Below are 23,391 nucleotides of genomic sequence, written 5' to 3'. Positions count from 1 at the left end.
TGGGACCATGACCCGAGCCGAAGGCAGACGCTTAACGACTGAGCCACACAGGTACCTAAAAATTCTTAATTTAGGGGCGCTTGGGTGGCTCAGTCATTAAGCGTCTGCCTTTGGCTCAGGACATGATCCCAGGGTCCCGGGATCAAGCCTGCTTCTCCCTCTCCCACGCCCCCTGGTTGTGTTCCCTCTCTCGCTGTGTCTCTCTCTGTCAAATAAATAAATAAAATCTTTTTAAAAAAATTCTTAATTTACTTGTTCCCAAAGGAAAGGGAAAAAACTCAGGGCTTGTTAGGTATTCCTCTGAGTTAATAATCATTTTCCCTTTTTCCACTCTGGGACCTTCAGAGCCTTCAATGTGTTATGAGTGGCAAGGATCACTAGTGAGCATATGGGGCCATATATGACGGAAACTAGTCTAGGGTGTTAAAACCTACTTGTATAGTGATGATCTCTACCGTGGTAGGTCATCTACCAAATACTGAGTTAGCACCTTAGTATTTTCTGGAACCAAGAAAGGGGAAAAAAAACCCACAAAGATTTATCAGAGGATATAATGTGAATGTGAGTGTGGAGAGAGAGGATGGATATAGATGTAGATGTTTCCAAGGGTTGGTCAGAGGGAATATGGACATAAATATATATTTACATATGTCAAGTTCATATATAAATGGGAAGGAGAGAGGGATTCCATCATAAATACCCTGTTCTTTGTGTTTTTTTAATTTTAAATTTTAATTTATTTATCTATCTATTTTAGAGAGAGAGAGCATGCATTAGTGGGGGTGGGGAGGGGCAGAGGGAGAGGGAGGGAGAATCTTACACAGGCTCCACGCTCAGTGGAGCTGAGCATGGAGCCCGAGGTGGAGCTCGATCTCACGACCCTGAGATCATGACCTGAGCTGGAATCAAGAGTTGGATGCTTAGCTGACTGAGCCACCCAGGCACCCCCAATTTTTTTTAAGATTTTATTTTTTAAGTTCTCTCTACACCCAACATGGGGCTTGAACTTACAACCCTGAGATCAAGAGTTGCATGCTCTACCGATTGAGCTAGCCAGGCACCCCATCTCTGTGGGTTTTCTTAATTACAAGATCCTGTTTTGGGGCACCTGGGTGGCTCAGTCAGAAGAACATGTGACCATCTCAGGGTCGTGTGTTCAATCCCCACATTGGGGGTAGAATTTACTAAAAAAAATCGTGTTTTATGTTTGTTCATTCTTCCCCCTTTTTCCTTTACCAATACCAGAAGCATAGACATTAAGGGAGTGCACAAGACAAGTGCTTGGATAATGAGTCTGTGCCTGTCACTCACTCACAGGCATTACCGAAGGGGCGGAGGCCAAGCCCCCATACCCAGCGAACGGGATGCAGATCGATTCAGGAGAAACAGAAATACTCAGAAAAGCGGTCGAGGACTATTTCTGCTTTTGTTACGGTAAAGTTCAGGCATTAATTCTCTGAATAGTTCACTAAGGAATAGGACAGTGTTACAGATCACCTTATTGGTGTGACCCCTTAGATGCCTCTGATGCTTAAAACTCCACATTCTCTTTAAGGGAAGAGCCAGTTCTTCAGGACCAGAATAAGTCTTTTTTTTTTTAAGATTTTATTTTATTTATTAGAGAGAGAGAGAAAGCACAAGCAGGGGGGTGGCAGGCAGAGAGAGAGGGAGAAGCACGCTCCCCGCTGAACAGGGAGCCCGATGTGGGGCTCGATCCCAGGACCCTGGGATCATGACCTGAGCCGAAGGCAGACACCTAACCCACTGAGCCACCCAGGCACCCCAGGACTGAAGTAAATCTTACAGAAGACAGCTTGATCTCTTGTGGTCCATGGAAAGCTCCGATTGACCAGACTTCAGTCTTCATTCTTTGCTCCCGTTTTAGGGAGCCCCCGGTGGAGGGCCAGTGCAATTACAGTTGACCCTTGAACAACGCAGGGGTTAGGGGCAATGACCCCCGGCACAGACAAACATCCGTGTCTAACCTTTGACTCCTCTCCAAACTTAACTATTAATAGCCTACTGTTGACGGGAAGCATTACTGGTAACAGAAATAGTCGATTAATATATATTTTGTATGTTATGTGTATTATACGATGTATTCCTACAATAAAATAAACTAGAGAAAAGAAAGTGTTATTTAGAACATCATAAGGAGAGACTCATGGGTGGCTTAGTCGGTTGGGTGACCCCACTCTTGATTTCGGCTCAAGTCATGATCTCAGGGTCATGAGATTGAGCCCCGTGTCGAGCTCCGTGCTCAGTGGGTATTCCAAGATTCCTCTCCCTCTGCCCCCTCCCTAGAATAAATAAATAAATAAATAAAATCCTTAAAAAAAAAAAAAGGGGCTCCTGGGTGGCTCAGTCGGTTAAGCAGCTGCCTTTGGCTCGGATCATGATCCCAGGGTCCTGGGATCAAGCCCCACGTTAGGCTCCCTGCTCAGCGAAGAGCCTGCTTCTCCTTCTCCCTCTGCCTGCTGCTCTGCCTACTTGTGCTCTCTCTCTCTCTCTCTCTGACAAATAAACAAATAAAATCTTTAAAAAAAAATCCTAAGGAAGAAAAACCATGTTTACAGTACTGTGCTGTATTTATTGAAAAAAATTCATATACAGGTGGACCTGTGCAGTTCCAACCCATGTTTTTCAAGGGTCAACTGTATTACAGATGTTCATTGCTATTTCAGGTGCCAACGTCACCGTCATTGGTCTCTCCACCTACTCATGTCTTTCACAAGCATTTAAGATAGGGAATTTTTTTTTTAAGTTTATTTATTTATTTTACATAATCTCTACATACGCAATGTGGGGCTTGCACTCACAACCTCAAGGTCAAGAGTTGCACGCTCTTCTGACTGAGCCATCCAGGTGCCCCAAGATGCGGACTTTTTTAAATACCTAACACAGTATTTTCAGGGGCACCTGGGTGGCTCAGTCATTAAGCGTCTGCCTTTGGCTCAGGTCATGATCCCAGAGTCCTGGGATAGAGCCCCGCGTCAGGCTCCCCACTCTGCGGGAAGCCTGCTTCTCCCTCTCCCACTACCCTCTGTTTCTGTTCTCTCTCCCGCTGTCTCTCTCTCTCTCTGTCAAATAAATAAATAAAATCTTTAAAAAAATAAAAAATAAAAAGCTAGGTAACCAAGAAAAAAAAAAAAAAAACAACTAGGTAACCGAGAGGGGCGCCTGGCTGGCTCAGTCAGAAGAGTGTGTGACTCTTGATCTCAGAGTTGTGAGTTCGAGCCCCGCTTTGGGGGTAGAGATTACTTAAAAATGAAATCTTAAAAAAAAAAAAAAAAAGACTAGGTAACCAAATAGCTACACAGGTGTTGTACTTAGTTGTGATATAAGCACTTTCTTAGCATCTCAGGGTCTTGTTTGTCATTTTTAAAGAGAGCTTCACATATTTATGGGACCTCCAGGTCCCTGTGAGTGTTTGGCTGTGGGGGGCCCCCAACATAGGGGATCTTGGGGTCTCAGGCTACCCTTCTCTGAGAGAAATGGGGCTCCTCCCCCGGGGGGCTGGTCAGCCAGCGTGGGAAGGCTGACACGGCCCCAAGATGGCGATGTGAGGCCACATTGACTCCATAACTTCTCTGCAGGCAAGTTGGCGTAACTGGAGCAGAGTGATGTAAGGGACGTAGGGACGTAAGGACGGTTAAGCTTTGGGTGGGGGCTCCCATGCCTTGTCGACAGCAGCCTGAATAACCATGGGGTGCTCCCTGCAACCCTGGGTGCACCACCTCCAACAGAATGGGGAAAAAAGACCTGTTATTCCCTCTTTCTTATGTGAAGATGTAAAGTAAAATGTTTTATACATTTTTCCCTGGGCCCTTTGGGAACTTTATTAACTCGAGTTGTAAGGAACAGGATACTTTAGCTTTTACTTTAGCTTCAAAGCCGAGTGTTGCCACCTGTATTTCTTTGCTGCACGGAATGAAACCAACCGGTAGGGTTTATGTTCATTCCCTCTAAAGGCATCTGGACTCTTCCTCTAGGTAAAGCCTTGGGGACGACGGCAATGGTGCCTGTTCCATACGAGAAGATTCTGCGAGACCCTGGGGCTGTGGTCGTGCAGGGGCTTCCAGAAGGCATGGCCTTTCAACACCCTGAGAACTACGGTCTCGCCACCCTGAAATGGATCTTGGAGAACAAAGCGGGGATTTCATTCGTCATAAACAGGTGGCAGGCTCTATTCCCCTCATAACAGCTAGTTCTTTTGAGGGTAAATGGGCAGCTTAATTTCACGTTCGTTTGTTCATTAAGTCCTGTTACACTTAGAAGCTGGTTATTCAGAATTTTGATCTGTCTTGCTTGTGTGTTCATGTCGGGTAATAGTATCTGTTTTCTTGCAGACCTTTCCTAGGTCCAGCGAGTCAGCTAGGTAAGTGACAGCTTCTCATACTCGGTGACTGTCCTTGGCTGCTAAGCCAATTCTGCTTTTCTTTTTTTTCTTGTTTTAATTTAAAAAAATTTTTCTTTTTTATTTTATTTTATTATTTTTTAAAGATTTTATTTATTTGACAGAGAGAGAGACACAGCGAGAGAGGGAAGACAAGCAGGGGGAGTGGGAGAGGGAGAAGCAGGCTTCCCGCCGAGCAGGGAGCCCGATGCGGGGCTCGATCCCAGGACCCTGGGATCATGACCTGAGCTGAAGGCAGACAGACGCCTAACCCACTGAGCCACCCAGGTGCCCTGGTTCTGCTTTTCTTAACTAAAATGCAAGTTTGGCACATTCTAAAGCTTGTGTATTCCTTGCCTTCTCCCCATGGAGGAAGCAACCTCTGACACTCCAGGGTTGGGAGGTTATGCTGTTGGCAGGGTGTGCAGCTCAGGGAAGGACCCCCCTGCCCCCCAGCAAGAGCTAAGACAGGATTCTGCTCCCAGGTCTCAGCCCGGCAAGCTTCCACAGCCCGCACACGGAGGGCAGTAGAGCTGACCTTGTCCTTGAGGGAAGGAACATGAGGATGCTGGGTCATTTCATGGTCTTTGAGCCGCAACCATGGGCTAGGCATTGTTGGATTCGGAAGTGGGTCTAGGAGGTATGACCATTCCCGTGCTTCTGAGACTCACGGTCTAGAGAGAACGAGACTGTCCAACAGAGAACTGGCGATGACCCGTGATCTTCTCAGGATGGCTGGTGGTCCTCCCCAGAATCCTGGGAAGGGGTTAGAATTTTGTGATCAGAAGGGCTTTCGTGGAGGACGAGGCTCTCAAGCTAAGCAAGGTCTCAACATGTTGGTTCTGCTAGGAAGCCCATCCCATGTGCTCAGGCAGAAAGCGACATGGGTGGGTGGGTGTTGGAGGCCATGGTTCAGAACCCACGACCCTTCATAATCTTAACTTATGATGGTGAAGGGACCAAAAAATAAGAATTTTGTCAGAAGCATTTAGAGATCCACCTCTGCCCACTTCTTATTTCCTTATTCTGGAACATAGTTGGAAACAGTGGGCCGTGGCTGTCCTTGAGAGACCAGGTCTAAGAGTCCAAGACTACATAGGTACAGAAACAAAAGGCCCCAGGGAGGGGTGGGGTAGAGTTCACAAGGCACACGCAGGATACACAGGGCAATGTGACGTTGTCCTGAGCCTGAACTACTCACAGAGCAAAGCCCATTTCCAGAGCAATTGTAAGTTCCTAGAATTCCCTAGCTGCTGTTAAAGCAGGGACCTGAGGGTGAGGGGCGGCAGGTGACCAGGTGACCATTGTCCCAAATGGCTTGTATTTTTATTATAGCACAAGACTAGCAGCTCACTTACTCGACTCATAGGCTGTACCAGGCACGATCCTAAGCACTTCGTACGTATTAAATGATCCTCACCCAACCACCATTTTCAGACAAGGAAACTGAGGCCCAGGAAGGTTTAATGACTTGTGTGAGGTCGCTCCAGCCCCAATCTATTCCTCGGCCCCCATTCTGCCCACACACATGGCCCCAGGACCCGAGGGCCGCTCTGAGTTGGTCTCTGCCCAGTAGGATTTCGTAAGTCCTGGAGCTGGAGTTCTGTTCTCTCTACCTTTGCTTTCACCTTATGTGCCTTTGAACGTTGGCATTTTCAAGGTGCGGAAAGACGCTAGCGTGTGTCTTTTTACTCTTGCATAGGTGGGCCTGTGGTGGCCGCAGATGCTAAGAGGTCGGTGACATCGCCAAGCGAAAGGTAAGGGAAATAAAAAATAAAATCCATGCATAACCCTGAAGTGTTAGTTTTTAGACCATGGGAAGTTTCCCTTGTTTTGTTAGATATTCTTTATTCGAAAGGATTTGGGGATTTTATTTTATTTATTTTTATTTTATTTTTTTTAAAGATTTTATTTTATTTATTTGAAAGAGAGAGAATGAGAGAGAGAGAGAGAGAGAGCACATGAGAGAGGGGAGCGGGAGAGGGAGAAGCAGACTCCCCGCTGAGCAAGGAGCCCGATGCGGGGCTCGATCCCAGGACCCTGAGATCATGACCTGAGCCGAAGGCAGTCGCTTAACCAACTGAGCCACCCAGGCGCCCGGATTTGGGGATTTTAAGACTATGTTCAATTAACACCTTTAATTGTATAACAAACTACTAAGAACGTTAATATTAAATTAAGTAGTTAGTTTTGTGTTCAGTCGCTAGTGGGAAGGGGGGGCTAGGACGGCGTGGATATCGGGGGATTTGAGTACAGCATGTCCCGATGCCTGTGGTCGCTTCTCACCCCACCCGGCTTGTCCTGACAAAGGTTCCCTTCTCTTTTCAGCTGTGGCCCCATCAATGTGAAAACTGAGCCCATGGAAGACACGGGTATGTATACACCCATGCCTTTTAGAATCAAGTATTTAGCACGTTATCATTTGACTCCGTTCTTTTGTTTTACTTCTAAAAAATGAGACTTTCAGTAAAGTAGGAAGGAGGAGGGGCACTTTCTCAATGGGACAAAAAAAAAAAATCTACAAAAAGCCAACAGCTAACATCACACTTAGTGAGAAACTAGAACTTTTCAGGGGCGCCTGGGTGGCTCAGTTGGTTAAGCATCTCCCTTCAGCTCAGGTCACGATCCCAGAGTCCCAGGACCGAGTCCCACATCGGGCTCCCTGCTAGTGGGAAGTCTGCTTCTCCTTCTGCCCCTCCCCTATCTTGTGTGCGTGCTTTCTCTCTCTCACTCTCTCAAATAAATAAATAAAATCTTTAAAAAAAAAAAAAAAACACAACAATTAGTCTTTCTCCCAGTTCCATGTGTTGGCTGGGCAGCCCCTCCACTCTGGGCTGGCCTCGCTCCTGGGTCTGAGGCCTCCACTGGGAGAGCTGGGCCTCTCTCCTCACGGTCTCATACCCTCCGGGAGGCTAGCCCAGACTCGTTCACATGGCCACTCAGTTCCAGAGCAGGAGCCCCGATGCACCAGCACTTTCCAGGCCTCAGCTTTTGCATCCTGTTGGCCCCCGTCCCATTTGCCAAAGCGAGCCCAGCTTTAAAGGGTGGAGAAGTAGCCTCCACATCTAGAAAAGAGGGGGACAGCCATTGCAGACAAGCCAGGCATGCACTGTTGGGGTGGGGGAGAAGCCTGTGGCTAGTTTTGCAGCCTACCACACTTTTCCCTGACGAAAGGCTTTTGGTTCCACTAACGTGGTTCCCCCCCGGGATTTGCAATTTTGAAATCCACTCCATTGTAGTAGGTGAGTAGAGATTACATATGCCACCGGGTGATGTGTGGAAGTATTAAATCACTATATTGTATACCTGAAACTAATATTACGCTGTATGTTAACTAACTGGAATTTAAATAAAAACTAAAAAATATATATATATATATATGCCAGTTTAGGTCCCATTACAGAATATTTACTGGGGTTTTGCATAAACCCACGTGTACATGCCCCTGTCTTGAAAGGGAACGTTTTTCTCGAGCTGGGAACTTGGCCTTCTTCCCTTCTTTCCCTCCCTCCCTCCTTCTGCTCCTTTCGTCATCCTTCTCTCCCTCCTTCCTTCTTGCCTTTTATATTGATTTTATGTTGTTTTGTTGCTATGACTTATATTTTTACATGGGTTACCCGTTTGCTCAGAGAATGTCAGCTCCACGTCGTTTTGCTGACTCCCGAGTTCCCGTCTTAATCAAGACAGAGCCTGGAGTTTCAGCAGCTCACAGTTCTCTGTGGGTCGCTGTGGCCTAACACATGGTTTTATCATTTTCATTGCATCCAAAGGCACGGCGGTGAAAGAGGGGGCTGTGTCCGTCAAGAAGGAATCAGAAGATCCTAATTACTATGGATATAACATACAAGGTAATACCATTTTGTCCTCATTTTCTTCCCTAAGAGTTATTGGTGACGGAAAATTGTAATTAGCCCCTATCCAAAAAACAGGCAGAGAGTAATAAAAAACGACCCAGGTCCCTGGGATCTAGCGTAGGGCCATTTGATGTAAAGCATTTTTTTTTTTAGGATTTTATTTATTTATTTGGGAGGGAGGGAGAGAGAGAGCACGAGAGGAAGGAGAAGCAGACTCCCCGCTGAGCAGGGAGCCCAATGTGGGGCTCGATCCTGGGACTCCAGGATCATGACCTGAGCTGAAGGCAGACGCTTAACTGACTGAGCCACCCAGGCGCCCCTGGTATAAAGCATTTTACAGTCATAAAATAGATCCCGTGTAGCCTAAACCCACATGCTTCAAGGCAAATGTGAGGGTAAAGGTAATCCAGGGTGTATGTTACTTGAGTTTGTCTGTTAGGTATTCTTATTTTGTGTGTCCATTAATATTGGCCTGGGTGGCTCGGTCGGTCGGTTAAGCGTCCGATTCTTGATGTCGGCTCAGGTCTTGATCTCAGGGTCGTGAGTTCGAGCCCTGCACTGGGTTCCGTGCTGGGCGTGGAGCCTACTTTAAAAAAAAAAGACAAAACAACTTCTCTCCGATCCTCTCCTGTCCAGTCTGTTCCCTAAATTACTGGGAAAGTATCAGAAGTTAAAAGACATGAATATGAGAGTGAAGAAACTCAGGTGCCCGTTCTTAATATTTGCTTCATTGACATTGTACAAGTTAAACGGGGAACAGAAGACACAGATGACTGGAGATGCACACCTGTCACACGGGGGCACAGGAAGGTGGTCCGTGTAGTTGCCTGGCTAGGGCCTCTCCCCAGAGACCAGAATCCTGCTGGACCCCCCAGCGTGATACCAGTTTGGCAACAGGACGTTGTAGCATCCACATGAGCATTGCAAGCATCCGGATCCTGTCTCGTCTTTGACTCCTCTGTGAGTGCAGGCAGACTGTGGGACAATTCGCAATTAATTCCTCAAACATGACCAGGTTTGAAATGTTTCCTACAGAAATCTTACCTTTGAAATACTCCTGCAACATACTGAGCTCCGTAACTTATAGTAAAAAAAAACTTTTTCAAAAACTAAAGACCAATGAGAGTGTCGGTTGTCATTGCTCTGTCCTGGGCCGGTCCCCCCACCCCACCCCCACACACACAGCTGGTCTGCTGCAGTCCCTTAGGATCCCTTTTCTTTTTTTTTTTTTTTTTAAGATTTTATTTATTCATTTATTTGAGAGAGTGAGAGAGAGAGAGCACACGAGAGGGGGGAGGGTCAGAGGCAGAAGCAGGCTCCCTGCCGAGCAGGGAGCCTGATGCGGGACTCGATCCCGGGACTTCAGGATCATGACCTGAGCCGAAGGCAGTCGCTTAACCAACTGAGCCACCCAGGCGCCCAAGGATCCCTTTTCAATCCATCCTACCCCCTGTCCCCCAATCATTTATTCCCAGAGAATGGGGTCTGTCACCTCCCTCCCCTGCTCACACACCGTCTGTGGCTCCCCATCACCCGTGTCTTCCATCGCTGTTTCTAGCCTCCCTTTCTATTCTGTCTGCCTCCCACCACGATCACCCTCCTCCGTTCTTCAGACACCCTGCTCAGGCTGATTCCTGAAACATGCCCTGAATCCTCCTTCCACCGACTTTTATATAAGCCGATCCCTCCGTGTGATTCCCTTCTGGATCTGCAGGCTTCCAGCAAGTTCCACCCCTTTCTGGGCACAATCAGAATCTCAAGCAGAGCAGGGAGCCTTGAGCTCCCGAAGTGCACACAGACTTCAGCGCCGCCTGCTTGTGTGGTATTTAGGCTTTTGCTGCGGACAGATGGCCCCAGCTGGGGGCGGGCTCCTGGGGGGAGGACACAGCGGTCTTCCCGCAGCTCGGAGCCCCAGGGTCCCAAGCCCAGGGCCACGCACACAGCAAGCACTCACCTGTGCTTGCCGAACTGAGCGCGTCCCTCACAAAGAATCAGTGTAACCTGTTTCTCGATCACTCCCGTTTTGAAAAAAAAGTACGTATGATTACATCTTGACTCCCAAGAATATCCTTTTCAACTTAAATGACCTTGAGGTTTATCAAAATGTATACAGTTGGGGGAATCTAGGTTACCTACAGAGTCTGCTCCCAAAGGCAGCGGTGAAGTAAGTACATGATTAGATAGACATACCTACAATCATTCTACTTCAGTTTTTCAGAAAGAAGCACATTATTTGGATAACACCACTTAGGCTAAGTGTATAATTTATGATCTTTCTCCTGCTTGGCTTGGAAATGACAGAAGGACTCAAGACTTCTTTGTACAAAAGCTTCTTAAGTGGGGCCCCTTGCTTCTTGATGCCCAAAGGGTGAAAATTGCCTGACATCACGGATGGTATTCCACGGTACTGACTGTTTTTACAACCATTTAGATAAAATCCTCACATGTTGAAGTACTGACGTAAGTAAGGGAGAAATGTTTAAATTCATAAAGGCAACAAATGCCCCCTGCTCCGAATGTCAACTAGCCTTTGTGGCGCTCCCAGTGACGTCAGTTGCGGCTGCACCAGGGCCCAGGGGCTTGTGGAAGGTTTATATAAAAGTCTGACTCCCCCGCCCACCCCAGCCCACCTGGACCTCGCCATCCACCTGCAACACAGACCTCTCGGAAGACCCCTGAGCACATGCACACATCCGTGACTTGGCCAACATGGAGACCATGGACGTCCCATGAGGTATTTTATATGTGCAGGGACCCCATCCCTGGGGCCCCTGGGAATGGAGAATGCACAGGACCAGCTTTGCTGAGATACACTGCGCCCAGGTTCCCTTGACATTGGCAGAGGTAAGAGTCTCAACGCCGTGTGGTTTTCTTCCCAGCTGACACTGCACGATCTGGGGGAGAAGCCTTCCAGGCAGAGGGGAAAGTGGATACAGAAGCCCAAGATCAAGGAATTAACACTGTCTTTCCCACATCCCATCACTGACATGGACTCCTGTACTTCCCTGTTCTACACGTAAATGCCCCTCTGATTATGTTGAGCCCAGATAATGCAGGATAATCTCCTTTTGTGAAGGTCAGCTGACGAGCAAACTTAATTCCATCTACCACCTTAATTGCCTCTTGCCCCGTAACATATGAGATTCACACGTTTTGGATATCCGTGGGAGGCCATCTGCCTACCACAAATACAGAAAATTGAATGCCAGCATTAAGTAACCTAGATGAAACAGACAAGAATAAGAACTGTTTTAACTCAACAACAAAAACACAAACTACCCAATTTAAAAATGGCTAAATGGGGGTGCCTGGCTGACTCAGTTGGTGGAGCATGGGACTCTTGACCTCAGGGTCATGAGTTTAAGCCCCACATTGGGCATAGAGCTTACTTAAAAAAAAAAAAGAATTTTGGGGGGAAAACAAGGCTTTTTAAAAGTCATAGAGTGTCCCCATTTTACAACCCCCAATGAAGCCATGCATCTTGGCAATAATCATCAATGGCCACTAAAGCCATTCATAAAACATTGATGGGGACGTTATCACAAATGGATTTGGTTGACATTTCCTGAACTCACTGGTCCAGAGTTCACATCACAAAGGTTTAGAGGTGAGCAGACTTCGTGTGCCTCCTGACAGGATCCAGTAGGAGGTGCACCTTGGGGATGCTTGCCGCCCCCAAATCAAGCCTAAGTCTGATCCAGCCTCTAGATCTACCCACCAGTTTGCAGGAAACACGGGGGATAGAGGAACTATATGAAGATGACATCACGAGGACGCAGGCAGGAGACTCCAGAATGGAAGGAACACAACAAGGTGGATTTCTTCATCGAATGATGGCGAGTTAAAAAAGGAAATGGAGAGAAACCTGTTTTATAGTACAAGATATTTGAGACATTTCAGCCAAATGCAGCATGTGGGCTCTGTTGGGGTCCTGATTTGAACAAACCAGCTACAGAAGGACATTTAGGGATTCCTGTGGAATGCCAAGTGCTGGGTAGGAGTGCTGAAATTGGAAAACAGCCATTTTGTAACCATTATAATAAAAGACTGGGTCAAGCAGGAGTCACCAGTGGATACGGCATCTAGAGAGAAATCTAGAAGAGGAGTGGAATACTTAAACAACCTTAACGTTTCTCCACCCACAGGCTGCTTGTTAGTTCCAAGAGGGAGGAAAAAATAGTAATTATCCAGTGGAGAAATCAAGCAGCACCCTGACCCAGCGATCAAGGTTCACAACACCAGTGAGAGGCAGGTGGACATCGCCTTCGTCTGTTCAGGCTGCTAAGACAGAATACCATAGACCGGGGGCAGGTGGGGCGGGGGAGGGGAATGATAAACAACAGAAATGTGTATCTCACCACTCCGGAGGCCGGGAAGTCTAAGACGAAGGTGCTGGCAGTCTGGTGAGGACCCCCATCCTGGTACATGGATGAACATCTTCTTGCTGTGTCCTCACATGGTGGAAGGGGTGAGGGAGCTCTCTGGGGGGCCCTTTCCAAGGGCACTGATTCCATTCCTGAGGGCTCCACCCTCGTGACATTAGCACCTCCCAGTGGCCCCATCACCAAATACCAACACGTTGGGGGTTAAGATTCCAACTCATGAATTTCAGGATGACCCACACATCATCTGCCTCTGCACATGGTACGCTGGGGAGGACACACCATCATCTCAGCAGTAGTAGTCTGGCCAAGAATCTTTGCACGAGGAAACATCAGACCAACTCAAAATAAGGTTAAATGAGAAGAAAGAGAAGTGAGAACAAAAAAACAATGTCTGGCCCCAAACTGGATCCCGCACTGGGGGAGGGAAAGCTATTAAGCATTCAGAGGTGAAGGGCTACGGTCTATGTAACTTGCCTCAGATGGGTCAGAGAAAGAGAAAAGGATGTCCCTTATACATACATCGATCTGTCTACATAGGAAAATGGGGGCAGGGGGCAAAGATTGAACATGATCAAGGGAAACCGTAAACTGTAATCCGTATGTCATCTGAGTAGAGGGTATGTGGCTCCTCTCTGTACTATTTCCTTTTTGTGACTTTTCTGTAAATTTGAAACTATGTCCAAATATGACATTAAAAAAAAAAGATATTTAAAAGACAGTTGAAGAAATTTGCACAGTGACTAGATATGAGCTGATGATAAAGAAGAGTTGTTAGTTTGGGGGGAATCGTGATGTGATGAAGGTGAGGGATGAGTCATTACATCTTACTTGCACATGCGCGATCTGTGCACCCCGACCCTGCCAGACCTGGGATTTACCTTAACAACAGGTGCAGGTGGGGGGAGGGGCGTGGAAAAATAGCATATGGAGTTGGTGGCTGTTGGCACCGGAGATGGACACATGGCATCATTCTACCATCTCTGCTTTTGTAGGTTTGAAACTTCTCCGAAGTGCAGATAAAACAACAAAGAAAAAGTGCAAAGAAGGAATCATTTGTGTGAATTTTATTTCAAGGACTCGGAGTATTTCTCATGTACATTCCTGTGTGGGTCTTGAACTGTTGGCTTGGTTTTAAATGAATTCTTGTTTACATTTTCTATTTTGGCCTTTTTTTTTTTAAATACATTGTTTGCTTCCCTTTCAGAAAACCAGCATCCTTATGCAAGCGGCGAAGTAATAGAAATGGAATTACCAATGGAAGGTTAGAGAAGCCAGGCATTTTAGCCTCTTTTTGGTTTTGTTGTTCTAGTTTACAGTGTTTTGCAGAGAACACGGTCTTTTAAACACCCATGACACATGTCTAAAATAAGGCAGCTTCCCAGCTTGCCACCTTAGAAAACCAGCTGAGTCTTAGCGCTAAAATGTGCCCTTAACTGTCACTCTTCCTTTTCTGATCTGTGAGTGATTCTCCTTAAAGCACCTGGATTAGAAGTTGTGTGGTAAGAAAACTTTACATCTGTGCCATTTGTTGCTTTATTCCATTTGTCTTCTTGCCAGTCATACCAAATTTCCTTTTTTTTTAATTTCTTTTTTTTTTTTCAATTTTAAGTAAACTCTGCGCCACACATGGGGCTCGAACTCATGACCCCACCATCAAGAGTTGCACGCTCCACTGACAACCAGCCAGGTGCCCCCCGCCCCCGCCAAATTCTTTTGAACAGAGTTGAAAAGTATTTTAGGAAATTTTTTTTAAGATTTTATTTATTTATTTGAGAGAGAGCAGGAGTGGGGGGGGAGCGGGGGCAGAGGAAGAGGGAGAAGCAGACTCCCCGCTGAGCAGGGAGACCGAGGATGTGGGGCTCAATCCCAGGACCCCGGCATCATGACCTGAGCCAAAGGCAGACACTTAATCGACTGAGCCACCCAGGCACCCCTAGGAAATTCTTGAATCAGAAGTAAAATTTGATAGTACTTCCCTTCCTGTGTGTATAAATCGTGAGTATCCTGTATAAGGCCTGAACTCTTAAAATGGTTTATACATGTCCAAGGTAAAATGAGTAAAGGAAATTTCCTCCCCAAACCTAGAGGCATGGGACATCTTTGTCAGTTTACAGGCAAGAAGACCTTGCTTTTAGGAGTCGGATGTCTATCTTGGTTCCAAAATGATTTATATTTTTGTCTAAGTCAGAGGCATTCTCCAGGGAGCTAATGTGTGGTCATTTTTAATAGCTTCTGTGATTTGGGGGCATCTGGGGTTCTTTATCGTAGGGGACAGTTCCAATGGCTCCCTGAACATTTGGTTCAATTCTCTGACCTAAAAGAGTTTTGATATATTTTGCCAGAGAACATACTATGTTCTGGTCCAGTGTTAGAATCATTCATTCACTCATAGAATTAATCATCTTAAACTTAATTGCTTTAAACCAAGAAGACAAGCCCCTCTGTCATTATTCAACTTCCGTTTACTTTTCTAAATTATACATTTTTTTACTGTGGTTTAAAAAACACACCACAGGGATGCCTGGGTGGCTCAGTCGGTTAAGCATCTGCCTTTGGCTCAGGTCGTGATCTCAGGGTCCTGGGATCGAGCCCCGCATCCTGGTGTGACACCCCCCCCCCAGGGGTTCATCCATGTCATAACATGTGACAGGATTCTGCCATTTATTTTTCGTTGTTTTTTCCTCAACCCCGTCTCTGACCTTCTCTGGATGTTGGGGAGGACAGGGATTTCAAATTCAGTTTAAATCTGTTCCTCCCTTACATCATTTTCTTTCCCTTCGTTGAAGCCTGTTGAGACATGTTCTGTGGGGGCACCCGGCGGGCTCAGTCAGCCAACCCAGCGCACAACTCTGGATCTCAGGGTCGTGAGTTCAAGCCCCACACTGGACGTGGAGCCTACTTAAAATAAAAATAAATAAAAATGAAAAAGACATTGTTCTGTCATTCTTTTTAAAGGACAGGACATATTTAGGAGGAGGAAAACCTACATGAGAGTCCAGGTAGAGCTGGTGTGGAGTGACAGAAAGATGTCACTGGATGTTGGTCTTTGAAATACCTTGTTTCTGAAGAGGTTTTCTTTAAGTGTATTGATTTATTTTTTTAGTAATCTCTACACCCAACGCGGGGCTCGAACTCACAGTCCCCTGAGATCAAGAGTCATGCGACTGAGCCAGCCAGGGGCCCCCAAGAGATTTCTATTATTACAGTGTAGCAGGAAGCCTATTTATGATACAACCAAATTAGTCTGATTTTTTTTTTTTGTAAACTTTTTATGTTGAAGCAATTAAAGATTGTCAAGAAGCTGCAAGAACAGTCAGAGAGGTCTGCAGACCCATTGTTCCCCCAGACGTTACATCTTACCTTCCGGTAGTCCAATATCCAACAGCTAATTAGAGTCTTTCTTCCTCTACGAACAGTTGAGGAGACTGGTCTCCAAAGGTCTGAGCTGATGGAAGCTTTCTAAATGAGCCAGAGTTAGGCGAGAGCGTTCCAGCCAGGCTTGTGTCTGTCATAATTCTGGTAAAATGGAAAAATCAGTTGTGCCTCTAGGGTGATAACAGACTGAACCCCAGGGGATTGCTGGCAGGGGAACCACCCCCCAAAGCACCCAGCTTTCTTTTATCTGAGTGATTTCTGATGAGAGCAAGAAAATGCTTATGACCAGAGGAATTCCATTACCTCCAATAGAAGGACATTCTGTGTCCACTAACGTGGGTAACTGGGTACTATTTCATAGTATCTGAGAGTTTCTTGCCTCCCCTTATCCCTTATAAGGTTACCCTTTCTTACCCTATGATCCCTCTTAAAGTTAAAATTACTTTCACATTTAGGGACGCCTGGCTGGCTCAGTCAAAAGAGCATGAGGCCCTTGATCTCGGGGTCATGAGTTTGAGCCCCATGTTGGGTGTAGAGATTACTACAAAATAATAATAATAAGTAAAAATAAATATTTAGGTCTTTCATCCATTTTGAGTTTATCTCTGTGCATGGTGTAAGAAAACAGTCCAGTTTCATTCTTCTGTATGTGGCTGTCCAATTTTCCCAACACCATTTGTTGAAGAGACTGTCTTTTTTTTCCCATTGGATATTCTTTCCCGCTTTGTCGAAGATTAGTTGACCATAGAGTTGAGGGTCCATTTCGGGGCTCTCTATTCTGTTCATTGATTTCTGTGTCTGTTTTTGTGTCAGTACCATGCTGTCTTGATGATGACAGCTTTGTAATAGAGCAGATGCCCCCAGCTTTGGTTTTCTTTTTCTTTTTTTTTTTTTTTAAAGATTTTATTTTTTTTATTTATTCATGAGAGACAGAGAGAGAGACAGAGGCAGAGGGAGAAGGAGGCTCCCCGCGGAGCAGGGAGCCCGATGCAGGACTCGATCCCAGGACCCTGGGATCATGACCTGAGCCGAAGGTAGACGCTTAACCGACTGAGCCACCCAGGCGTCCCTGGTTTTCTTTTTCAACATTCCTCTGGAGGGGGGATTATGCTGAGCAAAATAAGTCAATCAGAGAAAGGCAATTATATGGTTTCACTCATAGGAGGAATATAAGAAATGGTGCAGGGGATCATAGGGGAAGGGAGGAAAACTAAATGGGAAGAAATCAGAGAGGGAGACAAACCATGAGAGGCTCTTAACTCTAGGAAACAAACTGAGGGTTGCTGGAGGGGAGGTGGGTGGGGGGATGGGGCAACTGGGTGATGGGCATTAAGGAGGGCACGTGATGTGAGGAGCACTGGGTGTTAATATGCAACTGATGAGTCACCGACCTCTACCTCTGAAATGATGTACTACATGTCAACTAACTGAATTAAAATTTTTTAAAAAAGAAGTAAATAAATAAAAATTTTAAAAAATAAAATTACTTTCACATTTACACTTTTACATGTTGTTAAGTATGAAATGTGTTTAAAATGCCAGGCTAAGCTACTGTTTGGGTTACAGGAGCAGTGAAAGGTTGGAACATGAGAATACGTAATAATGAATGTCATTTTAGAAATTTTTTTTTCAAGATTCTATTCTGCGTGTCCCTTCAGAAACGGGTGAGGACCCCGAAGCCGAGGTGAAAATTGAAGGTTAGTTGCCAAAAGCCTCATCAGAGTGAGGCTGTTGAGTGTGGCTTTCATTTCTTCTTGAAGGGTTATTGTGGGGAGAAGATTGAAACTGGCTTCGGGGTGTGTGTGTGTATGGGGGTGGGGGTATATGGATATATACATGTCTGTGTATTTGTGTGTCTGTGTATTTGTGTGTGTGTGCGTGTGTGTGTGTGTGTTTTAGGCCATGCAGATCAGCACTGGCCAGGGAGCAGACTATGCTCCATGCCAAGTGAGGGAAGAAAGAAGGGGGATGGACCGGGGCCTAGAAGCCATGAACTCGGTTTAACTGCAAGAATCTAAAGGAAGTCAAGTTCAAAGTGTGGTTTTAAAAAGATTTATTTTTTAAGATCCACTACATAAGATAATTTTCTTTAAAAGACTGACAGACTGACGTGTAATCTGTTTGGTTTTTGTTTGGATGCCTGTTTAAAAACCACATCTGATAGTTACAAACATATTCTAAGGATATTCTTTACAATTGAAAGGTTTTTAAAACATTTTTGACTTTTCATGGAAATGAATGACAACATTGGTCCTGGAACTTGTGGATTTTGAACGCATTTAGTTAAAACAATGTGCCTGTTTTCTTTCATTGTGATCCACTTGGTTATCTGCTAAGAAATATTTTCTTTTCTTTTTTTTAAGATTTTATTTGAGGGAGAGAGAGAACACAAGCAGGGAGGAGGGGCAGAGGGAGAGAGAGCAGACTCCCCACTGAGCAGGGAGCCCAATTCGGGGCTCGATCCCAGGACCCCAGGATCATGACCTGAGCCAAACGCTTAACGACTGAGCCACCCAGGCGCCCTTGCTAAGAAATATTTTCATCTCTGCTGCTGGAATATGAGCTGGTCCCTAGTATCTTCCTAATATGAGAAGGAGAAGTTTTTATTTTACATATTTATTAATGTTATGGGTCTCAGAATTACTGTCATTAAGTATGTTTTGTTTTTCAAGATTGCTTTGGCTACTTGGGGTCTTTTGTTTGGATTCCATACAAATTTTAGGATTATTTGTTCTAGTTCTGTGAAAAATGCTGTTGGGATTTTGATAGGGATTGCACTGAATGTGTAGAGTGCTCTGGGTAGTACGGACTTTTTAACAATATTTGTTCTTCCAACCCATAAGCATGGAACGTCTTTCCATTTCTTTGTGTCATCTTGAGTCTCTTCCATCAGTGTTAGTTTTCAGAGCACAGGTCGTTCACCTCTTCGGTTAGGTTTATCCCTAGCTATTTTATTGTTTTTGGTGCAACTGTAAATGGGATTGTTTTCTTCATTTCACTTCCGCTGCTTCATTATTAGTGTATGGGAACGCAACAGATTTCTATACGTTGATTTTGTATCCTGCGACTTTCTGAACTCATTTATAGTTCTAGTAATTCTTTGGTGGAGTCTTTAGGGTTTTCTATATGTTGTCTGCAAATAGTGAGAGCTTTACTTCTTCCTTACCAATTTGGATGACTTTCATTTCTTTATGTTGTTTAATTGCTATGGGAGTCCTTCTATTTTTTTTTTAAGAGTTTATCAATTTATTTGAGAGAGCAAGAGCACGGGGGAGGGGGAGGGGGTGGGGGGGCAGGGGGCAGGGAGGGAGAAGCAGACTCCCCGCTGAGCAGAGAGCCCAACTTGGGGCTCGATCCCAGGACCCTGAGATCATGACCTGGGCCAAAGGCAGATGCTGAACTGGCTGAGTCACCCAGGTGCCCTGGGAGTGCTTTTATTTAGAGACTCTAAAAATCAACCGTTTTGGAGTGAATGATTCAGTAGCTTTTGTACATTCGCAGTGTTGGGTAACCACCACCTCTATCGAGTTCGAAAACATTTTCGTCCCCAAAAGAAGATCCCATACCCATTACCAGTCCCTCCCGTTCTTCCCTCCCCCAGCCCCTGGTATCCACCAGTCTACTCTCTATCTCTATGGATTTACCTTTTCTACATATTTCATACAGGTGGGATTGTACAATGTGTGCCCTTTGGGGCCTGACTTCTTTCACTTAAAATCTCCAGGGCACCTGGGTGGCTCAGTCAGTTAAGCATCCAACTCTTGATTTTGGCTCAGGTCGCGATCTCAGGCTCGTAAAATCGAGCCCTCTGTCGGGCTCCGTGCTGAGCGTGGAACCTGCTTAGGATTCTCTCTTTCCCTCTCCCTCTGCCCCTCCCCTCCTCGCTCATGCGCACTCGTGCGCTCTCTCACTCAAAAAATAAAAATAAAAAATAGGGCACCTGTGTGGCTCAGTTGGTTAAGCGTCTGCCTTCGGCTCAGGTCATGATCTCGGGGTCCTGGGATTGAGCCCCATGTCGGGCTCCCTGCTCGGCGGGGAGTCTGCTTCTCCCTCTGACCCTCACCCTGCTTGCATTCTCTCTCTCTCTCTTTTTGACCAATAAATAAATAGATAAAATCCTTTTAAAAAGGGGGGGGTTAAAAAAAAAAGAATATAACTTGTCAAACCACTGTGTTGTACACCTGAAACTAATGCAACATTGCATGTCAACTCTATTTTAAGGGGGAAAAGGAAGAAAAGGAAACAATATAAAGAATCCCATGTTAGAATCCAAGTCCAGCAGTGATTTGAATGCAGGTTGATGGAAATGTTCTCCAAGATGGCCTCCCCATTGTGCTCTTCTCTTGTGGGGCATCATGCATGTACAGGGACTACAAGCCCAATCACCTTTTTGTTCTGGAGAGCAGTTTTCTAAAGGATTCGCTATAAATTATTTGGTAGATAATGACCATGCCTCCAGCAACAGACTGTGGCATTTGGAAGCCCATCTGTAGGTGTGTTCTTGTCCTTTATCTGACAACAGTTATTATGATGGCTTATGGAATATGGAACCAGATGAGCACTTTTATTTTTTAAAAGATTTATTTATTTATTTGAGAGAGAGAGCATGCAGGGCAGAGGGGCAGAGGGAGATGGAGAGAATCTTAAGCAGACTCTGCACTGAGCATGGAGCCCAACTTCCTACAGCCACCTGTTCTCTGAAGCTTTAAAAGTTGAGTCTGTGCCTCTGATCAGAGTGACGCATGGACATTTTTAGAGGAGAATTAACCTAATTTTCTTTAAGTTCTAAATTTCAGTTTCTGTTTTTAGGAAGCACAAATTCATCCAGTATTACCAATTCTGCGGCAGGTGTGGAAGATCTTAACATTGTTCAGGTGACAATTCCAGGTATGGAAGTCTATCTGGCGTTATCATAATTGACTTTATATTTTTCTTTTTGTTATATTTTAGCCATTATATAACATGGGTCATAAACCCTTGGAACTTTATTTTTTTTTGCTTAGTTTACCCTTTCAACTAAGGAATGACAATTCAGGAATATAAAATACACTACAGATTGTCAGACACTCAATATCTTGCTTATATCAGACATCGTTAATCAGATATATTACTTCTCACAGCCACACCTTGGCATTACTGGAAGGGCAGACAACTCCAAGCACCAGCTCCTGTTAAATAAGAATTGGCCAGGGCGCCTGGGTGGCTCGGTTGGTTAAGCGACTGCCTTCGGTCATGATCCTGGAGTCCCGGGATCGAGTCCCGCGTCGGGCTCCCTGCTCGGCAGGGAGTCTGCTTCTCCCTCTGACCCTCCTCCCTCTCATGCTCTCTGTCTCTCATTCTCTCTCTCTCAAATAAATAAATAAATAAAATCTTTAAAAAATAATAAATAAATAAGAATTGGCCACAGAGGTGGAATTTATCTGCTGCCCGTCAAGCAATCTTTTCTGAATATGTGTATATAAAATATATCTGGAGAGATGCAAAAGAATCTGATAACATAATTTCCCCAAGGAAGGAAACAGAGCTGAGAGAGGGATGTGAGAGAAATGTTTCACTCTGCGTTGTTCTATGTCTTGTGAGTTTTGAACCATGTAATTGCTCTAGTTATTCAAAATTAAATACAATAAAAATGTTAAGTATTGAAAAATATTCCCTTCTAATCCTAGTACATCTTACTCCTTTTACTTGTCATATTGCATTGACTCAGATTGCTATTATAATGTTGAAGAGTAGAGGTGAAAGTGGACACCCTGATCCTACATAATGTTGAAAATGTTCCCTAAGGTAGTATGGAGTGTGTTTACATGGATTTATAATTTGGGAAATTCTCTGTCGTCTCTAATGGCTTCCATTTACACATTTCCAAAAAACTAAACTGAGTGACAAGCCAGGTAAGGTGCTTTTTTCATGTGCTGTCAGGCACTTCCTCCAACAGCTTTTTTGGGGGTAAATTGATCAATAACCCCAGTTTGCTTGATTGTCTAATTATTTTTAGATAACGAGAAGGAAAGATTATCCAGCATTGAAAAGATAAAACAACTAAGAGAACAAGTCAATGACCTCTTTAGCCGAAAATTTGGTAAGTTTTTATATTGTTACGTATCCAAAATGTATATATTTGAGGTATTTCTTTTTAATGGAATACTTTATTGATCTTTCTGGGGGCACCTGTCTGGCTCAGTCAGAAGAACGTGCAACTCTTGATCTAGGGGTCGTGAGTTCAAGCCCCATGTTGGGTGTAGAGCTTACTAAAAAAATTTTTTTAATAAAATAATTATATATAAAAAAAAGAAATAGATCTTTCTGGGGAAGGAGCTATGATCAAAATCAGCGTGTATTTTTCCTGAAGGGCTTTTACATGGACACACTAATCTTAATAGTATCTATCTTTGATTTACTGAGTTCTTACCATGGCTGAGCATTGCTTTCAGCACTGACATGTGAATCATTATTTAATCTTCATAAAACCCTTTTTCAGGTAAATGCCAGCATCGTTTCTCCTTCCTGGAGAGAGAAATTGAATCTGTTTTACTGCCCGTTGCCAATGTCAAAGTCAGTAAGACTGTCCGTGAAGTAATAATGGCCGATGGCCCACGTTGTCACTGGACTGGAAGTATTTTAGCATCTCGGCACTGGTCTGGGAAAAGCAGGTGACACACTGAAGCGGTCTTCTGTTGTTTGTCTCCTCGCAGGTGAAGCCATCGGGGTGGACTTCCCTGTGAAAGTTCCCTACAGGAAGATCACATTCAACCCAGGCTGTGTGGTTATCGACGGCATGCCCCCGGGCGTGGTCTTCAAAGCCCCTGGTTACCTAGAAATCAGCTCCATGAGAAGGATCTTGGACGCTGCAGAATTTATCAAATTCACAGTCATTAGGTAGGTGAGCGCTCCCTGCTTGGTCAGGAGAATGAACCTGAAGGTGGCCACCTGATCGAGGTGGGGGAGGGGGGCGGTGGGATTTTTTTTTTAACCAGGAGGTGGGCCGTGGGGCTCCGAAGCCCAGTGCCTCTCGCACTCTCCTTGTCTCGTATCCCGCTTCTGGGAGCTGTGTGTCCCCGGACAAACGGACTTTGTGGCATTCACCATATCTCTTTCTCTTCAGACCGCTTCCAGGCCTGGAGCTTAGCAATGGTGAGTATCCCGGGTGGGTGGCAAGAAAGTCATCCCAGCACCCACTGTGTGGTGCCACGTGTCTTTGCAGGCCCTCCCCACGGGGGGCCTTGCTTCTCAAGCCTTGAGCCTTAGAGCAAAGCATGGTGCTCTTAAGATGCAGTTTATTTGTCCTGCTGGTTATAAAGTCCTTTAATTCTGGTACTTCACCAGAATTCTCATGCGACAGCTTGAAGGAGCTTGCGAGCCCTTTATGGCAGGGGTGGGGGGG

The 23,391-nt window shown here is 45.2% G+C and overlaps 1 protein-coding gene across 5 annotated transcripts in view; it reads left to right on the top strand.

Moving 5' to 3' along the window:
• The window catches only part of LOC117999510 (general transcription factor II-I repeat domain-containing protein 2), a 52,186-nt gene that overhangs the window by 24,891 nt on the left and 3,904 nt on the right, over window positions 1-23,391 (top strand). For 3 of the 5 annotated variants that reach the window (XM_034988699.1, XM_034988698.1, XM_034988701.1), the window contains exons 4-15: window positions 1,318-1,434; window positions 3,993-4,176; window positions 4,350-4,378; window positions 6,099-6,153; window positions 6,725-6,768; window positions 8,167-8,244; window positions 13,840-13,896; window positions 17,645-17,707; window positions 20,820-20,897; window positions 22,006-22,089; window positions 22,703-22,886; window positions 23,113-23,141. In XM_034988699.1, coding sequence (XP_034844590.1) covers window positions 1,318-1,434; window positions 3,993-4,176; window positions 4,350-4,378; window positions 6,099-6,153; window positions 6,725-6,768; window positions 8,167-8,244; window positions 13,840-13,896; window positions 17,645-17,707; window positions 20,820-20,897; window positions 22,006-22,089; window positions 22,703-22,886; window positions 23,113-23,141 — 1,002 coding nt within the window. Of the gene's footprint in view, window positions 1-1,317; window positions 1,435-3,992; window positions 4,177-4,349; window positions 4,379-6,098; window positions 6,154-6,724; window positions 6,769-8,166; window positions 8,245-12,395; window positions 13,754-13,839; window positions 13,897-17,644; window positions 17,708-20,819; window positions 20,898-22,005; window positions 22,090-22,702; window positions 22,887-23,112; window positions 23,142-23,391 lie in introns of those variants that run through there. The other 2 variants (XM_034988700.1, XM_034988702.1) reach the window with 2 other exon arrangements.

The sequence above is a fragment of the Mirounga leonina genome, unplaced genomic scaffold (assembly GCF_011800145.1).
Source record: "Mirounga leonina isolate KUSES-001 unplaced genomic scaffold, KU_Mleo_1.0 Mir_454, whole genome shotgun sequence".
NCBI lineage: Eukaryota > Metazoa > Chordata > Mammalia > Carnivora > Phocidae > Mirounga > Mirounga leonina.
Note: the sequence above shows the minus strand (reverse complement) of the source record. Positions and strands in the feature narration are given on the sequence as shown.